Source organism: Scyliorhinus torazame, chromosome 6 (assembly GCF_047496885.1).
Source record: "Scyliorhinus torazame isolate Kashiwa2021f chromosome 6, sScyTor2.1, whole genome shotgun sequence".
In the NCBI taxonomy this organism is placed as follows: domain Eukaryota; kingdom Metazoa; phylum Chordata; class Chondrichthyes; order Carcharhiniformes; family Scyliorhinidae; genus Scyliorhinus; species Scyliorhinus torazame.
The window spans coordinates 108,049,941-108,068,999 of NC_092712.1; the positions used below are offsets into that span (position 1 = coordinate 108,049,941).

The following is a 19,059-nucleotide window of genomic DNA, read 5'->3' on the forward strand; positions in this document are numbered from 1 at the left end:
AATGAAGGCAAGCATGCCGTATGCCTTCTTGACTACCTTCTCCACCTGTGTTGCCCCTTTCAATGACCTGTGGACCTGTACTCCTAGATCTCTTTGACTTTCAATACTCTTGAGGGTTCTACCATTCACCGTATATTCCCTACCTGCATTAGACCTTCCAAAATGCATTACCTCACATTTGTCCAGATTAAACTCCGTCTGCCATCTCTCCGCCCAAGTCTCCAAACAATCTAAATCCTGCTGTATCCTCCGACAGTCCTCATCGCTATCCGCAATTCCACCAACCTTTGTGTCGTCTGCAAACTTACTAATCAGACCAGTTACATTTTCCTCCAAATCGTTTATATATACGACAAAGAGCAAAGGTCCCAGCACTGATCCCTGTGGAACACCACTGGTCACAGCCCTCCAATTAGAAAAGCATCCTTCCATTGCTACTCTCTGCCTTCTATGGCCTAGCCAGTTCTGTATCCACCTTGCCAGCTCACCCCTGATCCCGTGTGACTTCACCTTTTGTACTAGTCTACCATGAGGGACCTTGTCAAAGGCCTTACTGAAGTCCATATAGACAACATCCACTGCCCTACCTGCATCAATCATCTTAGTGACCTCCTCGAAAAACTCTATCAAGTTGGTGAGACACGACCTCCCCTTCACAAAACCGTGCTGCCTCTCACTAATACGTCCATTTGCTTCCAAATGGGAGTAGATCCTGTCTCGAAGAATTCTCTCCAGTAATTTCCCTACCACTGAAGTAAGGCTCACCGGCCTGTAGTTCCCGGGATTATCCTTGCTACCCTTCTTAAACAGAGGAACAACATTGGCTATTCTCCAGTCCTCCGGGACATCCCCTGAAGACAGCGAGGATCCAAAGATTTCTGTCAAGGCCTCAGCAATTTCCTCTTCAGCCTCCTTCAGTATTCTGGGGTAGATCCCATTAGGCCCTGGGGACTTATCTACCTTAATATTTTTAAGACACCCAACACCTCTTTTTGGATCTCAATGTGACCCAGGCCATCTACACACCCTTCTCCAGACTCAACATCGACCAATTTCTTCTCTTTGGTGAATACTGATGCAAAGTATTCTTTTAGTACCTCGCCCATTTCCTCTGGCTCCACACATAGATTCCCTTGCCTATCCTTCAGTGGGCCAACCCCTTCCCTGGCTACCCTTTTGCTTTTTATGTACGTGTAAAAAGCCTTGGGATTTTCCTTAACCCTATTTGCCAATGACTTTTCGTGACCCCTTCTAGCCCTCCTGACTCCTTGCTTAAGTTCCTTCCTACTTTCCTTATATTCCACGTAGGCTTCGTCTGTTCCCAGCATTTTAGCCCTGACAAATGCCTCCTTTTTCTTTTTGACGAGGCCTACAATATCTCTCGTCATCCAAGGTTCCCGAAAATTGCCGTATTTATCCTTCTTCCTCACAGGAACATGCCGGTCCTGAATTCCTTTCAACTGCCACTTGAAAGCCTCCCACATGTCAGATGTTGATTTGCCCTCAAACATCCGCCCCCAATCTATGTTCTTCAGTTCCCGCCTAATATTGTTATAATTAGCCTTCCCCCAATTTAGCACATTCATCCTAGGACCACTCTTATCCTTGTCCACCAGTACTTTAAAACTTACTGAATTGTGGTCACTGTTACCGAAATGCTCCCCTACTGAAACATCTACCACCTGGCCGGGCTCATTCCCCAATACCAGGTCCAGTACCGCCCCTTCCCTAGTTGGACTGTCTACATATTGTTTTAAGAAGCCCTCCTGGATGCTCCTTACAAACTCCGCCCCGACTAAGTGAGTCCCAGTCAATATTGGGGAAGTTGATGTCTCCCATCACCACAACCCTGTTGTTTTTACTCTTTTCCAAAATCTGTCTACCTATCTGCTCCTCTATCTCCCGCTGGCTGTTGGGAGGCCTGTCGTAAACCCCCAACATTGTGACTGCACCCTTCGTATTCCTGATCTCTACCCATATAGCCTCACTGCCCTCTGAGGTGTCCTCTCTCAGTACAGCTGTGATATTCTCCCGAACCAGTAGCGCAACTCCGCCTCCCCTTTTACATCCCCCTCTATCCCGCCTGAAACATCTAAATCCTGGAACGTTTAGCTGCCAATCCTGCCCTTCCCTCAACCAGGTCTCTGTAATGGCAACAACATCATAGTTCCAAGCACTAATCCAAGCTCTAAGTTCATCTGCCTTACCCGTAATACTTCTTGCATTAAAACATACGCACTTCAGGCCACCAGACCCGCTGTGTTCAGCAACTTCTCCCTGTCTGCTCTGCCTCAGAGCCACACTGTCCCTATTCCCTAGTTCTCCCTCAATGCTCTCACCTTCTGACCTATTGCTCCCGTGCCCACCCCCTGCCATACTAGTTTAAACCCTCCCGTGTGACACTAGCAAACCTTGCGGCCAGGATATTTATGCCTCTCCGGTTTAGATGCAACCCGTCCTTCTTATACAGGTCACACCTGCCCCGGAAGAGCTCCCAGTGGTCCAGATAATGGAAACCCTCCCTCCTACACCAGCTGTTTAGCCACGTAAAATGAGCTCTAGCTGACATATGACGGATTTATGGATTAAATGTTTCTTACATAGCTATGTCAAAAACAATAATTAACAGGTGCAATGTTTACATGGGATAAACACAAGTACAACCAAAGTACTGGAAAAATGACAAGAGTATTTATTGTAATATCAATCACTTATAATATGTCATTTCTCTCAGTTTCCTCAAAAGGTGACGAACACATGCTGAGGTATTGCTTGAGAGACAGTAACTCTGTAAAATCTTGCCTAATTGACTGCTCTTGATTTATCAATCTGGACAGCAAAGAGGCCATTTAATTCTGTGGACTGTTGCATTTGAGACCAATCCTAATCAACAGAAACCTTAGAGGGGTAGGAAATTGTCCATTAACTAACCGAATAGCAATATTCCCTACTGTCAGTCCAACTTGGACTGGCTAATCAAATACATATCAGGGACATTCTTGTTACATACAATCAGCAAACCATAAGGTAACAATTACCATACAACCAGCATTTTGTTTTGTACAAAAGTTACATTTTCTTTACTGGGATGACTGCTGCCCATCCTGGTCCTGGCCTGACTGCTGCCCATCCTGGTCCTGGCCTGACTGCTGCCATTGGCAGGACAGTGCTGTTGGCCAATCAGATTGGTCATCAGCTCGAGTGGAATTCCGCCCAAGTGAGGGACAAATATTCTGCCTCCAGCTAATTAACATTCCTCGGAAGAAAACTCAGCTTCTGAAAAATCCTGCCCAATATGTGAGGGAAGAATGAGCTAGAGTACACTCAATTCCTCCTGGAACTCATGGATAGTTATCAGAAGATAGGCCCTAATAAATATCTCCTCCTCAATTTCAGGTCGTGTATCGACCTGGAATTGAAACTGACCATTTCAGATCTGTTTGATACAGTAACTCACTGGATAAATGAACCCAGCAATAGGTTGGCGTCGGTAATATTTTGATGAGCTTTAGAAATAGATTGAGGCTTGTATTTAATAGATCCTTGAATAATTTGGATCTTTGTTCTTTATTGTACTGTTCAAACTATTCACTTGCGACAACTTAAAATCTGCTGCGATACTTAGAAAAGACTCAAACACAGAGCTACAGTTGAAGGCTGTCTTTCAGCTCTTCCATTCAGAAACTACAAGCCCCATCACTAAATTCCATTATTCATTAATTCATACTCAGATCTTTGAAAGAGCTTTCCGAGTAGCCTAGCTCTTTTTCTTTCCCAGAATCCTACAATGTCCTCCTGTTTAGGTATATATCCAATTCCCTATTGAAAGTTATTACTGAATCTGCTTCAGCTCCCCTTTCAAACAGGGCAATCCAGATCATAACAGCTTCTTCATTAGACATTCTCATTTCCTCTCTGGTTCTTTTGTCAATTACCTTGATCTGTGTCCTTCAGTTACTAACTTACTGCAGTGGACGTGTCTCCTTATTTACTTTATCAAAATTCTGCAAAGTGGTCCACTTACATCTTGTATGCAACATATTTTGTTTGAGTTTGACCATACAAAATTGATAGCACATTTGTTACAATTTTTAAAATGCATTAAGCTTTGCATCCATGTTATCAATTTAAATTCAAAACATGAAAGGATCTCAGTACTGATTCCTGGGACACTTTGCGCCTGCTGCTTCCTATTATCTAACCCATTTCTTATCCATTTCCTAATTTTTAAGCCTTGAATTTTCACTGTTTCAAGCTTAGGTAGTAGTTATGTGAACGTTTATCAAAAACTGCAACTAGGATTAATTTGTGACCTCAGTGAAGGCACTCTAATAGGGCAGCACGGTAGCATTGTCGATAGCACAATTGCTTCACAGCTCCAGGGTCCCAGGTTCGATTCCGGCTTGGGTCACTGTCTATGCGGAGTCTGCACATCCTCCCCATATGTGCGTGGGTTTCCTCCGGGTGCTCCGGTTTCCTCCCACAGTCCAAAGATGTGCAGGTTAGGTGGATTGGCCATGATAAATTGCCCTTAGTGTCCAAAATTGCCCTTAGTGTTGGGTGGGGTTACTGGGATAGGGTGGAGGTGTTGACCTTGGGTGGAGGTGCTCTTTCCAAGAGCCAGTGCAGACTCGATGGGCCGAATGGCCTCCTTCTGCACTGTAAATTCTATGATAATAGCACCAATTAGAATATGATTGAATTTTACATTCAGTTTGAGGGAGAGAAGAGTGGGACTAAGCCTAATATTTTAAATTGAAATAAGGGCAATTAAGGGCATGAAGCAGAGCTAGATAAAGTGAACTGGCAAATTAGTTTAAGGGCTAGGTCAATAGAGATGCAGTGGCAGATGTTTAAGGGGCTATTTCAGAATACACAGAATAGATACATTCTAATGAAAAAGTTCAAGATAGTATCAAACTTAAAGAAAAAGTGTACAATTGCACAAGGATGGGTAGCAGATGAGAAGATTGCACAGAATATAAAAACAGCAAAGAACGACCGAAAGATTGATGAGGAAAAAAAGATTCGTGCACAGAGAAAGCTAGGTAGAAATATAAAGACAGATAGAACAGTTTATAGACAGTTAAAAATGGAAGAATTCAGCAAAGTGAGTGTTGGTCTGATAGAAAAAGAGTTTGGAGACTTAATAATGGAAAATAAGGACATGGCAAATGAATTGAACAGGTATTTTGTATTGGTCTTCACTTAGAGGACACAGTAATATCCCAGAACCGACTGTAAATCAGGAAATGGAAGGGAGGAACTTGGGAAAATTGCAATCACCAGGGAAATAGTAATGAGCAAATTGTCCAGGCCAGGGCTGACAAGTCTCTGGGTCCTGAATGCACTTCACCCTAGGGTCTTAAAATAAGTGGCTAGTTAGATGGTTGATGCATTGGTTTTAATTTTCCAAAATTCCCTAGATTGGGGTCATGGGTTTGGAAGGTGCAATCAGCCTCTGATCTGTTCTTATAGTCACAGTGTTTATATGGCTAATCCAGTTCAGTTTCTGGTCAATGGTAATTCCCAGGATGTTGATAGTGAGGGAATTCAGTGATGGTAATGCCATTCAATATCAAGATTCCCCACCTTGTTGGAGATGGTCATTGCCTGCCACTTGTTTCTCAAATGTTACTTGCCAGCTGTCAGCCCAAGACTGGATATTGTCCAGGTCTTGCTGCATTTGGACATGGACTGCTTCAACATCTAAGGAGTCGCAAGTGGTGCTGAATATTGTGCAGTCATCAGCAAACATCATCCCACCTCTGACCTTCTGATGGAAGGAAGGTCATTATGAAGCAGTTGAAGATGATTTGGCCCAAGTCAATGAAACACACAACCGTGAGGCCTAAACACAAACTGCTCAAAGTAATTCAATTTGATTATAACTTGCTCAGAAATATATACAAGAATATATACTAGAATTAGTATATCATGGCATAACGATCACTTAAACAAAAATATTCAAATATGAATCTCAGATAATGCAAACCAGTTAAAATTAACCGAGTCTTAAAAATAAATATATGATGAGAATCTTCTGAAGGAACATGGATATTACAAATACACAAACTTACTCATTCCAGAACACTCTCGGTCTCCATCCCATACATTCAGTACTGCATATCCAGTCAGCAATAAATTGATTAGGCTTTGGCTGAAAGAGGAAAAAAAGCATTCAACTCAATGTTCCAAAGTAGAGTGAGGAAATAATAAGAATCAAGAAATATTCCGGACACGATTCAACTAAATGGGAACTAAATCCTATATCGAGCGATTTAGCCACATGATCCAAGCACTCACAGCGCCGAGAAACACACAGCTATACAGCGCCACTCGCATTAAATAAGGGGCCTCAGCGGGGACGCTGGCCTTGGTCACACATAGCCCCATTTACGCTCGGCCCCATTTCCGCTCGCCGGAGCCCCTCAGCGTAGAGAGAGATTGAGATGCCATTTTTAAATGGAGTCCCGAACTCTGAAGCCCCCCGACACAACATCTAATCCCCCCCACCCCCTCCCTCCAAGCCCCAACGCACTATGGGAGGATCCCCGGCCCCTGCACCCCTCCCCAACACCTATGCAGGGCATCCCCAGCCCTATCGCACCAGCACAAAAAATGTCAGCTTGGAACCCTGGCAGTGCCATTCTGGCAGTGCCATTCTGGCAGTGCCATTCTGGCAGTACCCCTGCCAGCTGGCAGTGCCAGGCTGACACCCAGGTGGCAGTGCCAGGGTGGCACCAGCCTTGCTAGGTTAGCACCTTGCCCAAAGGGCATGCACCTGTGGGCCTCCGATCCCCTGGGTGACCCCCCACGAGTGCCGCTCTGTCTGGTCCCCCATTTGTGGGGGAAAGCAATTGTGCTATCGACAATGCTATTGTGCTGCCCTATAGGAGTGCCTTCACTGAGGTCACAAATTAATCCTATCTTGTTGCAGTTTTTGATAAATGTTCATATAACTACAAAAGGGATGGAGAGAGAAAACAGGGAATTATAGACCAGTAAGCCTGACGTCAGTAGTGGGGAAAATTTGAGAATCCATTATCGAAAATTTTATAGCAGAGCACTTAGAAAATAATGGCAGGATCGGACAGAGTCAGCATGGATTTATGAAGGGAAATCATGTTTGACAAATCTACCGGAATGCTTCGAAGATGTAACTAGTAGAGTTGACGAGGGGGAGCCAGTGGATGTGGTATATTTGAATTTTCAGGCGTTTGACAAAGTCCCGCATAAGAGAATAGTGTGTAAAATTAAAGTGCATGTGATTAGGGGTAGCGTATTGAGATGGATAGAAAACTAAACATAGAACATACAGTGCAGAAGGAGGCCATTCGGCCCATCAAGTCTGCACCGACCCACTTAAGCCCTCACTTCCACCCTATCCCCGTAACCCAATAACTCCTCCTAACCTTTTTGGTCATGAAGGGCAATTTATCATGGCCAATCCACCTAATTTGCACGTCTTTGGACTGTGGGAGGAAACCGGAGCACCCGAAGGAAACCCACGCAGACATGGGGAGAACGTGCAGAATCCGCACAAACAGTGACCCAGCGGGGAATCGAACCTGGGACCCTATCCACTTGTGCTACCCCCAACTGGTTGGCAGACAGGAAACAAAGAATAGAAAACGGTTCTTTTTCAAATTGGCAGGCAGTGACTAGTGGAGTACCGCAGGAAACAGTGCTTAGACCCCAGCAATTCACAATATATATCAGTGATTTAGATGAGGGAATAAAACGTAATATCTCCAAGTTGGAAGATGACACAAAGTTGAGTGATTGATTTTTATTGTCACATGTACCAAAGTACAGTGAAAAGTATTTTTCTGGGGCCAAGAAAGCGGACACACTACGTACATAGTAGACAAAAGAATAATCAACAACGTACATTAACAAATGGTACATCAACAAATAGTGATTGTTTACAGTGCGGAACGGCCAAACAAGAGCAGCATAGGGCGTTGCGAATAGTGTTCTTACAGGGAACAGATCAGTCCAAGGGAGAGTCGTTGTGGAATCCAGTAGCTGTGGGGAAGAAGCTGTTCCTATGTCTGGATGTGTGGGTCTTCATACTTCTGTATCTTCTGCCTGATGGAAGGATCTGGAAGAGGGCAAAGCCTGGGTGTGAGGGGCCTCTGACAATGCTGTCTGCCTTCCTGAGGCAGCAGGAGGTGTAGACAGAATCAAAGCTGGTGTGATGCGTTGGGCTAAGTTCACCACACTCTGCAGTATCTTGCGATCTTGGGCCGAGCAGTTGCCATACCAAGCTGTAATTCAGCCGGATAGGAAGGTGAGCTGTGAGGAAGACGCAGAGATCCTTCAGTGTGATTTGGATAAGCTGAGTGAGCGGGTAAATTAATGGTAGATGCACCATTATTTGGAGAAATGGGAGGTTATCCACTTTGGTAGCAAAAACGAGAAGGTAGACTATTATATGAATGGCCATAGATTAGGAAGGAATGTGCAATGAGACCTGGGTGTCCTCGCACAGTCACTGAAAGTAAGCAAGCAGGCACAGCAGGCGGTAAAGGTGGCAAATGGAATGTTTGTCTTCATAGCAAGAAGATTTGAGTACAGGAGCAGGGATGACTTGCTGCAATTAGTGAGGCCACACCCAGAAACTTGTGCGCAGTTTTGGTCTCCTTATCTGAGGAAGGATGTTCTTGCTCTAGAGGGAGTGCAGCGAAGGTTTACCAGACTGATTCCTGGGGTGGAGGGGCTGATATATGAGGGATTGAATTGGTTAGGATTGTTCAAAGAATGAGGGGGGATCTCATAGAAACCTATAAAATTCTAACAGGACTAGACAGGATAGATGCAGGAAGGATGTTCCTGATGGTGGGCGTGGTCCAGAACCAGGGATCACAGTCTGAGGAAAAGCAGTCAATTTAGGACAGAGATGAGAAAAAATCTCTTCACCCAGAATTTGTTGCCACAGGAAGCGGTTGAGGCAAAAACATGTTTTCAAGAAGCAGTTAGATATAGCACTTAAGGCTAAGGGGATCAAAGGATTTGGGGGGGGTGGGGGGAGAGGCAGGAATAGGCTATTGAGTTGGATAATCAGTCATGACCATAACGAATGGCAGAGCAGGTTCGAAGGGCTTCCTCCTGCTCCTATTTTCTATGTTTCTATTTGGGACTGGGGTAGATGCTTCAGCCATTTTCCCTTTCAAATGTACAAAAGTCTCTGCTCTTTTTTCTTGTGCAGCATTATTCCAATTCCCAAAATGACCATCACCTATAGACAGTGGGCTGGAATACATTAAAATAGTTACTACTCTGGATAGCCATCCAGTTATTCCTGCGCAGACCAGATCCTCATCGTGTTTAGTTAAAATTAAAAAGGATGGCTTAGGCTGCCCCAAACATATGGAATAGCATCTCTGTTCTACTTTTGGAAAGCAGGGCAATAAAGTAAACTCATGCAGTTAGACAATTTCCTTGATAAGTTATCACAAGATCTAATGCCATACTATGCAGCTTTTCTCAAAAGCACCAACAGAAATCCTGTTCATTTTGACGTGAATGCCTCTTTCTGAAGTTGAAAGCTCTCTTTGTGTTAATAAATTACTTCACGTAATTTTACAGTAAATTAAAAATTGGTATCTATGCAAAACAAGTGAGAAACTACCTTCCATGACCATATACAGGGTCAATTAAAGGTTCAGCTGTATCTTCAATTTCATTTCTAATGTTTGCAATGCCCTAGAAAAGAAAATAGAATTCAATTTAGAAAAGAATACACAGTAACGCACGTCGTGAAACAAAGACTCGGCAAATAAAACTAGCTCGCTCACATTCTAAATAAATAAATAAGCAATAAATAGGGCTGGTAAAGCAGCAGCAAACGGTGGAAGCTCTCAATTATTTAAAACATAATTAAGACAAATTTGAAAATAAGATCTATCTAGTTAATATTGAGTTTTCAGTTACACAAGGTTAGGTATATTTCCAAATGATTATACATTACATGAAAGATATGCCTGGTCATAAGTCAACAAGTGTTTTAGTTGGTCTCTCTTTGGTCTGAGGTGAGGAATTGGAGTAAACCAACCTTTGTTAAAATTACAGAGTAAAGAAAAAGGAGGACTCCAAACCGATTCTTCCAAGTTGAATACTGATCCACAATTGCCTCTTTCAGCTCAATTGCCGTTGCATATGTATGTTTTCTGAAAAATTATTTAAATTAAAGATCTTAAAACCTTAGAATTGATTATTACGTCCATACTTAAAATAAATTCATCTCTGAAAATAAGAACTTCTAAAGAATGAGACATGAATACTGTCAACAAGCAAGATGCAATGGAGGTCACTGAATATTTCATGCTTCAAAAGAAATTGAAATATACTCAAGACATTAAATAAATATATATTTTTTGTTACTTTATCAGAGTTACAAAGTCAGAGCTCAGAGTTGAATCCAATTCATGGTCCCAACAAGATACATACCAGATCCAGGCATTACACCCGACCTCACGCTCACCTTAGCCAAAAGGCCGAGAAGCGATATTAAATAAATATTAAACCATACAGTTTTCAAGATGAATATTTTGTGAATCTCAAATTATTGCAGCTGTAGAGACTCCAGGTTTTATGAAGAAAATTCAAACTGATGAGAGAAAGCTGGGCAACAGGAAGGAAAGAAGGACGAATCAACAAGCTAGTTCGGATTGAACTGAAGATCTGAAAACAAGTAGTTAAAAATAAATAAGCCAATCTGGAGTATAAAGGATGCCATTTGCAATATAACCTGTGATTTGAGCAAACAGTTGTTTATTCTAACTTTGCTCGCAAATTCTTTAAAAAATTTTTTTTTTTTTTTTTTGGGGGGTGAAACCCATGCAGATATGGGGAGAATGTGCAAACTCCACACGAACAGTGACCCAGGGTCAGGATTCGAACCCGGGTCCTCAGCGCCACAGTCCCAGTGCTAACCACTGCACCACATGCCACCCTGGTCGCAAATTCTTAATTTCAAATCATTAGATTGGAAAATAACAATCCTTAATTTTTAATCAGAAAAGCCAAAAAGAAGAAACAAAGTTCCATTCGGATAAATATAGTTGCACTGCAGAATGGATTAAGTTGAACTGTAGAATGGATTAAGTGCAATGTGTGCATTGTCAAACAAACTTGAAAATGATGCTCTTAAATGCTTTCAACAAGTCTCACAAAAACATTTGCAAGACTGTAAATTCATATAGGTTATTAGTGTAAGAAAGACAAGCATATCCTTTTTGTAATTCCAAAGACTACTCCCTGGGGATCAATGCTGTCAGAGCAGTCCTCTGTTAACTTTGGCGTTGAGTGATGATCTAAATGAACACAGAATGATGTGCCAATTTGGAGCAATATCCCCCCCACCTCGCAGATTTTCAGTCCTATTAAACTAGGTTACAGGGTATGTGTGTGCGTGTGCATGCTGTGTGTGCGCGTGCAATCTTTCCGACAGCATCCAACTAACTAGAAACAGGGGAGTAGGAAATTGACCGTCAGGTTTTGGAAAAGATGGCAAGCTTAATGACAGCACAGAGGCAAATGAATCAAAGTTTGAAAAGGAAAGTTGGGAAAGCTGTTGGGAACAGGACAATGCTAATTGGCTTCAGGCACACAAATAGCATTTCTTTTTTTCCCCTGGAGTTATCAGTTTCAGCTGCAAAGTAAGGAATTGATCCAACAATTGGGCTGAGGGCAAAACTGACAACTACCGCTTGCATATTAGTTCTACTCCATTCAAAGATGCTTCTGATTCAAATATAGACAGCTGCGACATTTCAGACTTCACTTAAAATGTTTCTGCAATATGGACTGCAAATCGCCAAGTGCTCCAAACTGCTGCCATTTGGCTTACTTGATTTATCATAGAATCTCTTGCACATTACATCTTCTTCCAAACCTTTTTACAGAAAGCTGACAGAAACCTGAAACCCAGATCTGCTCTGGGTAATGGTCCCATTAAGCAGTCAGGGTGTAGGAAATGAATAGCCCAAGAGATAAAGTGCAGAATTTTAAAAGCATGCATTTCCTTCATAAACAATGAGTCTCAGCTGATTTAATGTGTTAAATTTAATGTACCTTTTACATGTATATTAAAAGCTTATGTGAATACAAACACATCCATATGGTTAAAATGTAGAAACGCAAGTTATTACAGTCGAAAACAATGCAGCAGACCAGGTAAACTTTATAGACTAAAAGAGGCACAGCTGAGTGTCATCTTGCATGCAAAGCTGGAGCTATTGATTCTTCTCTCTCCTCCCCAAAGATTTTAAGTTCTAAATTAGTCTTGTAGACTTTGTGAAGCCTCTCCACTCAAAATTGATGCATAAGGTTTGGTAGCACCTCAAGGAATATTCAAAATATCTGAAATTAGACATGGTTTTAATGGCAAGGTTTGACGTTTTGCCCATGTCCCCCCCCCCCCCAAATCAAATTTTCCTCACCCACCACCCTGGGAATTACAAGTTAATTGTTCTTACCAGGAGAACAAACTGATTCTCCTTTCATCCCTCTGCAAGTTGTGTGCCCGTGTTGAATGTCAGGAGATTTTTTTTTTTTAAAAAAACAAACCCATGGATGCTGGAAATCAGAAATAAAAACAAAAACGCAGGCGCCACTCAGGTCTGGCAAAACTGCAGATTGTTTCCTCCATTTTCTGTTTTTAAAAGTACTTTATAAAAAAACATTTTCAGCAGCAGTTTCGAGTTCCACTAAATATATGTACTTTGTTATAATTATAAGGTTTAAAAGATATTTTGGGAAGGTGTCTTTGATTTAAGATGAAATGAAGGGGATCATGTGACCTGTTCAAAGAATGCGGACAGTAAGCCTGGGTGCTTTGATTGTTAGAGTGTAAAGGCGGCTCAGATTGTTTTACTGGGAGAAAAGTGCCAAGTGTTTACACTCGGAGACAATGGTAGCAGCTGCGATGCTAACAATGGAAAGGTTGTGAGCCTCCAAAGTTCCAGAAAATTGTCAAGAATGGGGGGTTGTAAAGAGTTTCCCTTTAAATGGTTCATTTACTTCTAAAATAAAACCGTTTGAATCCAAGGATACCTAATCAGCATTTCCACGTAGATACAAGGCCCATGTGATTCAGGTAACCACGAAGGTGGGATTTGAGAGAGGAAGAGATATACCCGAAAATTTACAGACAGGTTCAGTCTGCTAGGACCAAGAAGAAAAGCTATAGGCAGGCAGATGCTGCGGCTCATCATACAGGGATATGGGAGCTCATACTCAGATTGGAAAGGCTAAATTCATGGAGTCAAAATGAGGCTGGAAGCTTTGCCGAGTTTTAGTTGGAAGGAGAAGTCTCTAGGAAAACCCACACCATGAAAGAATATTCTGGAGTTACCAGTTTCCAGGCTGACAAAACAAAGGATCAAGAGTAAACCCTCAGAAGTTAAGACTGGCTCTTGGGACAATGCAATGTGTAACTGTGAAGTGTATTTTTGGTTGCGCTAAAATAGAAAGGAATGTTCTATTTCATGGTTTAATGTATAAATTGTCGAGAGAGGTTGTGTTTAGTCACAAAACTTCTACTGTAACAAAATATTAACAGCACTAAGACGTGAAACCATGTTGGGTCACCCTTTCAGCTATCAGAAATTCAAATTTATTTTTAAAAGTAATCGGTAATCACAGAAATGGCAACAAATTCAACACTGTGCAAATCAAATTTTAATGTGAATTCTGACCTAGTTATACAAATATGAAATCAACTATAAAATTATTTTAATAAGATTCTAAAAGAACATTTGAAGATTCAGAATCAGATTTTCAAAGAACAATATATAACATGTTAATTATATTTTAAGACTTTCCCATTATTTAACTTAGTTTGCTTTTGCAAAAACGAAGGGTAATAAAGCAGATTGAAGGTTTGTCTGAATAGTCCATGACTAGCTTGGCCATATAGACAAGCAAGGGTCCCCAGTACAATTCATAGTCCACACCCAGTTACCTGATCTCAACCTGGGCAGCGGTCATGCTGCTACAATTGGGCGCAGTGGCCTCGCAGTTCATACTGCAGATAGCTATGCAGCAGCACCAGCTGGAAGTACATTGACTTAGACATCTGTGCACCATGGCAGCACTTTGCGTCAAGGGTCATACCAGGCTTTTTGGGCAAGATATAGAGATCATCTTAGGCCCATGGAACCGTACTCCAGGAAAGAGCTAACATCTTCAGAGGAGATATGGAGGACATTGATCAAGAAACACTAGGTGGTACATAAAAACATTTTTCAACATGCGACAACAATATGAACAGTAATCAATGGCCACTTAAGTTTCCTAGTAGCGGTGAGTTACTTACTGAATCAGTGCATGAAATCTCTCAGAGCCAAGCTCCTCTGCAGCCAAGGCAGCTATACATAAAACCAGACACTTTTCAGCACCACAGACATCAATAAAACAAACAAGATTATACATTGCAAAGCTCAGTCACAAAGCATTTAGTATTAAAGGTTAATTGATACAAGTGATCAGTTGTTCCTTAAGCCATTTCTTTAAAAATAAAATAAACATCTCCAGAAATAGCTTGGCATTTAAGACATTGCATTTGACTGAATTTTCAAATAAACTTCAACCAAACACAATCATCAACGGCTACAAAAAGAATTGACACGGAGTTGAAAGAAATGCTTTCAACTTCCGATTATACTCTTAATTTATTAGCATAAATCGATATTCCCAACTAATTATTCTGCAAAACAAGCATCTTCCTAATCTTAAATAAATACACAAGATATTTAAAAATTCATATTCCTGTATTAATGTAATTTGCCTGCAATGAGTGTAAAGTCGATTAAATTAAGCATTACTGCATAATTTCTATACAAACAGGATAATATTCTAATAAGCTTGTAAACAACAGTTAATTTCTCATTAAATTATGTATTTGAATTGTGTTTAAATTTCAATGACTTATATAGCATCTTTAACATAACAAAATCTACCAAGGTGCTTCACAGGAGAATTATAAAACAAAGTATGATACCAAGCCACATAAGGAGATTTTAGCTCAGATGACCATAGGTTTGCAAAAGGAAGCCTACCAAAAGCCTCCTTTCCTTCAGGTTCCATTGCACCACATGACATCCGTGACAACATATGAACATACTAATTAGGAGCACTGGTAGACCCTTAAGCCCTTCATAGAATTAAGCCCTTCGAGCCTGCTCCGTCATTCATTATCAGAGCTGATCATCCAATTCAGTAACCTGTTCCCGCTTTCTCCCCCATACCCATTGATCCATTTAGCCGGGAACTATATCTAGTTCCTTCTTGAAAAATACAATGTATTGGCCTCAACTGTTTCCTGTTGTAATGGATGCCACCATTCTGGGTGAAGACATTTCTCATCTCAGTCCTAAATTGTCTATTCTGCATCCTTAGACTGCAAGTCCTAGTTCTGGCCTACCACTCCTTCAGGAACATCCTTCCTGCATTTACCCTGTGTAGTCCTGTTAGAATTTTATAGGTTCCGATGAGATCCCACTCCCCCCTCCCCACATTCTTCTAAACTCCAGCGAATATAATCCTAACCGACTTGATCTCTCCTCGAATGTCAGTCCAGCCATCCCATGAATTAGCCTGGTAAACCTTCACTGCACACCCTCCAGAAAAAGAACATCCTTCCTCAGATAAGACAATCAAAACTGCACACAATATTCCAGTGTATGGTCACGTCAAGGCCCTATATAAGTGCAAGACATCCCTGCTCCTTTACTCCAATCTTCTCGCTATGAAGACCAACATACCATTTTCCTCCTTTACCGCCTGCTGCACCTGCACGTTTACTTTCAGCAAGGATACTCCAGCCTCGTTACACATTTCCCCCTATCAATTTATAGCCATTCGGATAATAATCTGAATCCTTGCTTTTCTACCAAAGTGGATAATCTTACATTTATCCACATTACACTGTATCTATCAAGCATATGCCCACTCACTCAACTTGTCCAAATCACGCTGAAGCACCTCTGCATCCTCCTCACAGCGCAATCTACCATTCAACTTTGTGTCAACTGCAAATGTTGAGATATTACATTTAGGTCCCTCATCTAAATCATTAATTAATCATTAAAGCTCTATCTATTCTATATACATTGTGAATAACTGGGGTTCTAGCACTGAAAGAAATCCGGTCTGCCAACCAGTTTTCTATCCATTACTCCCAATCCCATGCGCTTTACTTTTACACACCAATCTCTTGTGGGACCTTATCGAAAGCCATCTCAAAGTCCAAATAAACCACATCCACTGGCTCCCACTCATCAACTCTACTAGTTACATCCTCAAAGAATTCAATTAGATTTGTCAAGCATGATTTCCCGTTCATAAATCCGTGCCAACTGTCCGATCCTGCCAATGTTTTCCAAGTGCTCTATTAAATCGATAAATGGACTAGCATTTTCCCCACTACTGATGTCAGGTTGACTGGTCTGCAATTCCCCATTTTCTCTTTACCTCCTTTTTTTTTTTAAAATAGCGGGGTCACATTAGCTCCCTTCCAATCCAGACTGTTCCAGAGTTTACAGAATCCTGAAAGATGACCACCAATGCACCAACTATTTCTAGGGCCACTTCTGTGGCCTCAACTCCACTTTCCTGCCTACCTTCTTAACCTTTACTTGTATCTAACTAATTCAGCTGACCCTACCTCCACTGCTCTCTGGGGAGGAGAATTTACAGACTCATGACTCAGAAAAGATTTCTCCTCATCTCGGTCTTAAATGGTAGACTCATTTTTAAATTCGGTCCCAAAGTTCTGGGAGAAACATCCTCTCAGCATCAAACCTGTCAAGTGGCCTCAGGATCATGCATGTTTCAATAAGATCACCTCTCATTTTTCTAAACTCCAATGGATACAGGCCCAGCTTGCTCAATCTTTCCTCATAAGATAACCCTTTCATCCCAGGGAGCAGACAAATTAACCTTCTTGGATCTGCTTCTAAAGCAATGTGTCCTTTCTTAAAATGTCCTTTTTCAAATAATCTGCACACAGTACTCGAGGTATCGTCCCAATGCTCATGTACAACTGCAGCAAAACGTCCCTACTTTTATCCTGTACCTGCATACTAACTTTTTTTGTGATTCATGTACCAGGCCGTCCAAATTGCTTTGTACTTCAAGAGCTCTGCAATATCACCATTAAAATAATATGCTACTTTTCTATTTGAAGTGAACAAGTTAATATTTTCCCACATTATACTCTATCTGCCACATTTTTGGACACTGACTTAAAGAGTCTGCAAAGGGATGCAGATAGGTTACGTTCTCTTTACAACTTACTCTCCAACCTATATTCATGCTATCAGCAAATTTAGCAACCATGCACATGTGGTCCCTTTATCCATCTCACTGATAGATTATAAATAGTCCTAGCACTGATCACTGTGGCACTCCAAGCATTAGATCTTGCCAACCCAAAAATGACCTACTTTTGCCTACTTAGTTTCCTGTTAGCTAACCAATGCTCTATCCCTACATCATGAACATCTTTGCTGTAGCACCTTGTCAAATGTCTTCTGGAAATCGAGGTACACCATATCTACAGGTCCCCCTTTATCTATGTTGTGTGAAGACATGAAGACCCTGAACTGTGTATATTCGACTATTTCCTGGCCAGCGTGTACGCAAAAGGCCCGAGACTCATGGAAACTGGAGTTCCCGAACTCTGACTTCAGATTAAGGTATGCATTTATAAATGAGCTCTTACAAATTAGTCAAACTCTATTTCCCTTTCACAAAATTATGTTAACTCTGCTTGATGATACTGAAATTTTGGTACTGAAATTTTCCAAGTGTTCAGCTATAATCCCCTTAATAAAGATTCCAGCATTTCTTGTGTGACAGATGTTAGGCTAACTAGCGTGTAGTTTCTTCCTTTCTATCTCACTCCTCTCTTGAATAGAGGAGTTACAGTCACTATTTTCCAACCTGATGGGACCTTTCTAGAACCTAGGGAATTTTGGAAAATTAAAACCAATGCATCTATTATCTCAGCAGCCACTTCTCTTAAGACTGGAGTTTAGGAATCTTGGGACTTGTCAGTCTTCAGTTCTAAAATTTATTCTCAGTACACTTTTTGTGGTGATTTATTCTCTCATTCCCTTTCACGTCTGGGATATCATTTGTGTCTTCTACATTGAAGACAGACACAAAACATCTGTTCAATTCATCCCCCAGGCCGATTAAAATCATGCACTATCATCGCCGTACCTATCACACAAGCCCCTATTATTTCTTCCTGTATACCCCATCCTGCAATGTAGTCATTGTTACGGGCTCTATAAACTTGTCCCACAAATGACTTCTTACCTTTTCTATTTCTTATCTCTCTACAAATTGATTTTACATCTTCATCTTTAGAACTAAGTTATTCTCTCTCAAGTTGATTCTGCAGCGGTTTCGGTTATGTAGCCAGATTTACATCAATACCGATCTTGTTCCAAACTAAAATGCCTAATCAGAATATTCATACCGTTTTTTTGGGTTGGGAGGAATGTTTGAATGAAGGGCTTGTAGCATTGGAGCCAGTAATTAATGCCACCAAACTTCAGCAAAGTGCATCACAGTACAAAGCGTTATGCTGAGTTCCCTCTTAAGAACACAAAATAGGAATGGACTATCTTGCCTTTGAGCTTGCTTTGTCCTTCAGTTAGATCATTGTTGATCTTCTATCCCGCTTCCACTTTTCCATCCTATTCCCATATCCCCCAAAGTCTACTAGTTATCAGTTGGTAATAATTATCCATTTTTTTGTCACCAGGTAACATTACAGCAACATTCCACACAGAAACAGGTGCTAGATTATCAACTTCAAAGAAAATATATTTCAGTAAAATTCTTTCAACTAGCTGTAATTTTATTTGCCCTCTTTTCTGCATTGTAAATGGTATCTACACTTCTTCAGATTCTTCGATTTAATTTTTCTATTAGTGGTCGCAACAATTTTTTTTAGAATTTTAAGCATCTCAACAAATACAACCTTTATGACAATGTTGACAATCTTCCTTGCACTTGGAAGCATACGAAGATTAC

At 41.2% G+C, this 19,059-nt stretch overlaps 1 protein-coding gene across 2 annotated transcripts in view; it reads right to left on the bottom strand.

Moving 5' to 3' along the window:
- mindy3 (MINDY lysine 48 deubiquitinase 3) overlaps positions 1 to 19,059 on the bottom strand; it is a 162,719-nt gene that overhangs the window by 127,538 nt on the left and 16,122 nt on the right. For both annotated transcript variants that reach the window (XM_072508668.1, XM_072508667.1), the window contains exons 5-8: positions 14,327 to 14,378; positions 10,061 to 10,175; positions 9,638 to 9,711; positions 6,081 to 6,160 (exon numbers count right to left, since the gene is read on the bottom strand). In XM_072508668.1, the coding sequence (XP_072364769.1) occupies positions 6,081 to 6,160; positions 9,638 to 9,711; positions 10,061 to 10,175; positions 14,327 to 14,378 (321 nt within the window). The remainder of the gene's footprint in view (positions 1 to 6,080; positions 6,161 to 9,637; positions 9,712 to 10,060; positions 10,176 to 14,326; positions 14,379 to 19,059) is intronic.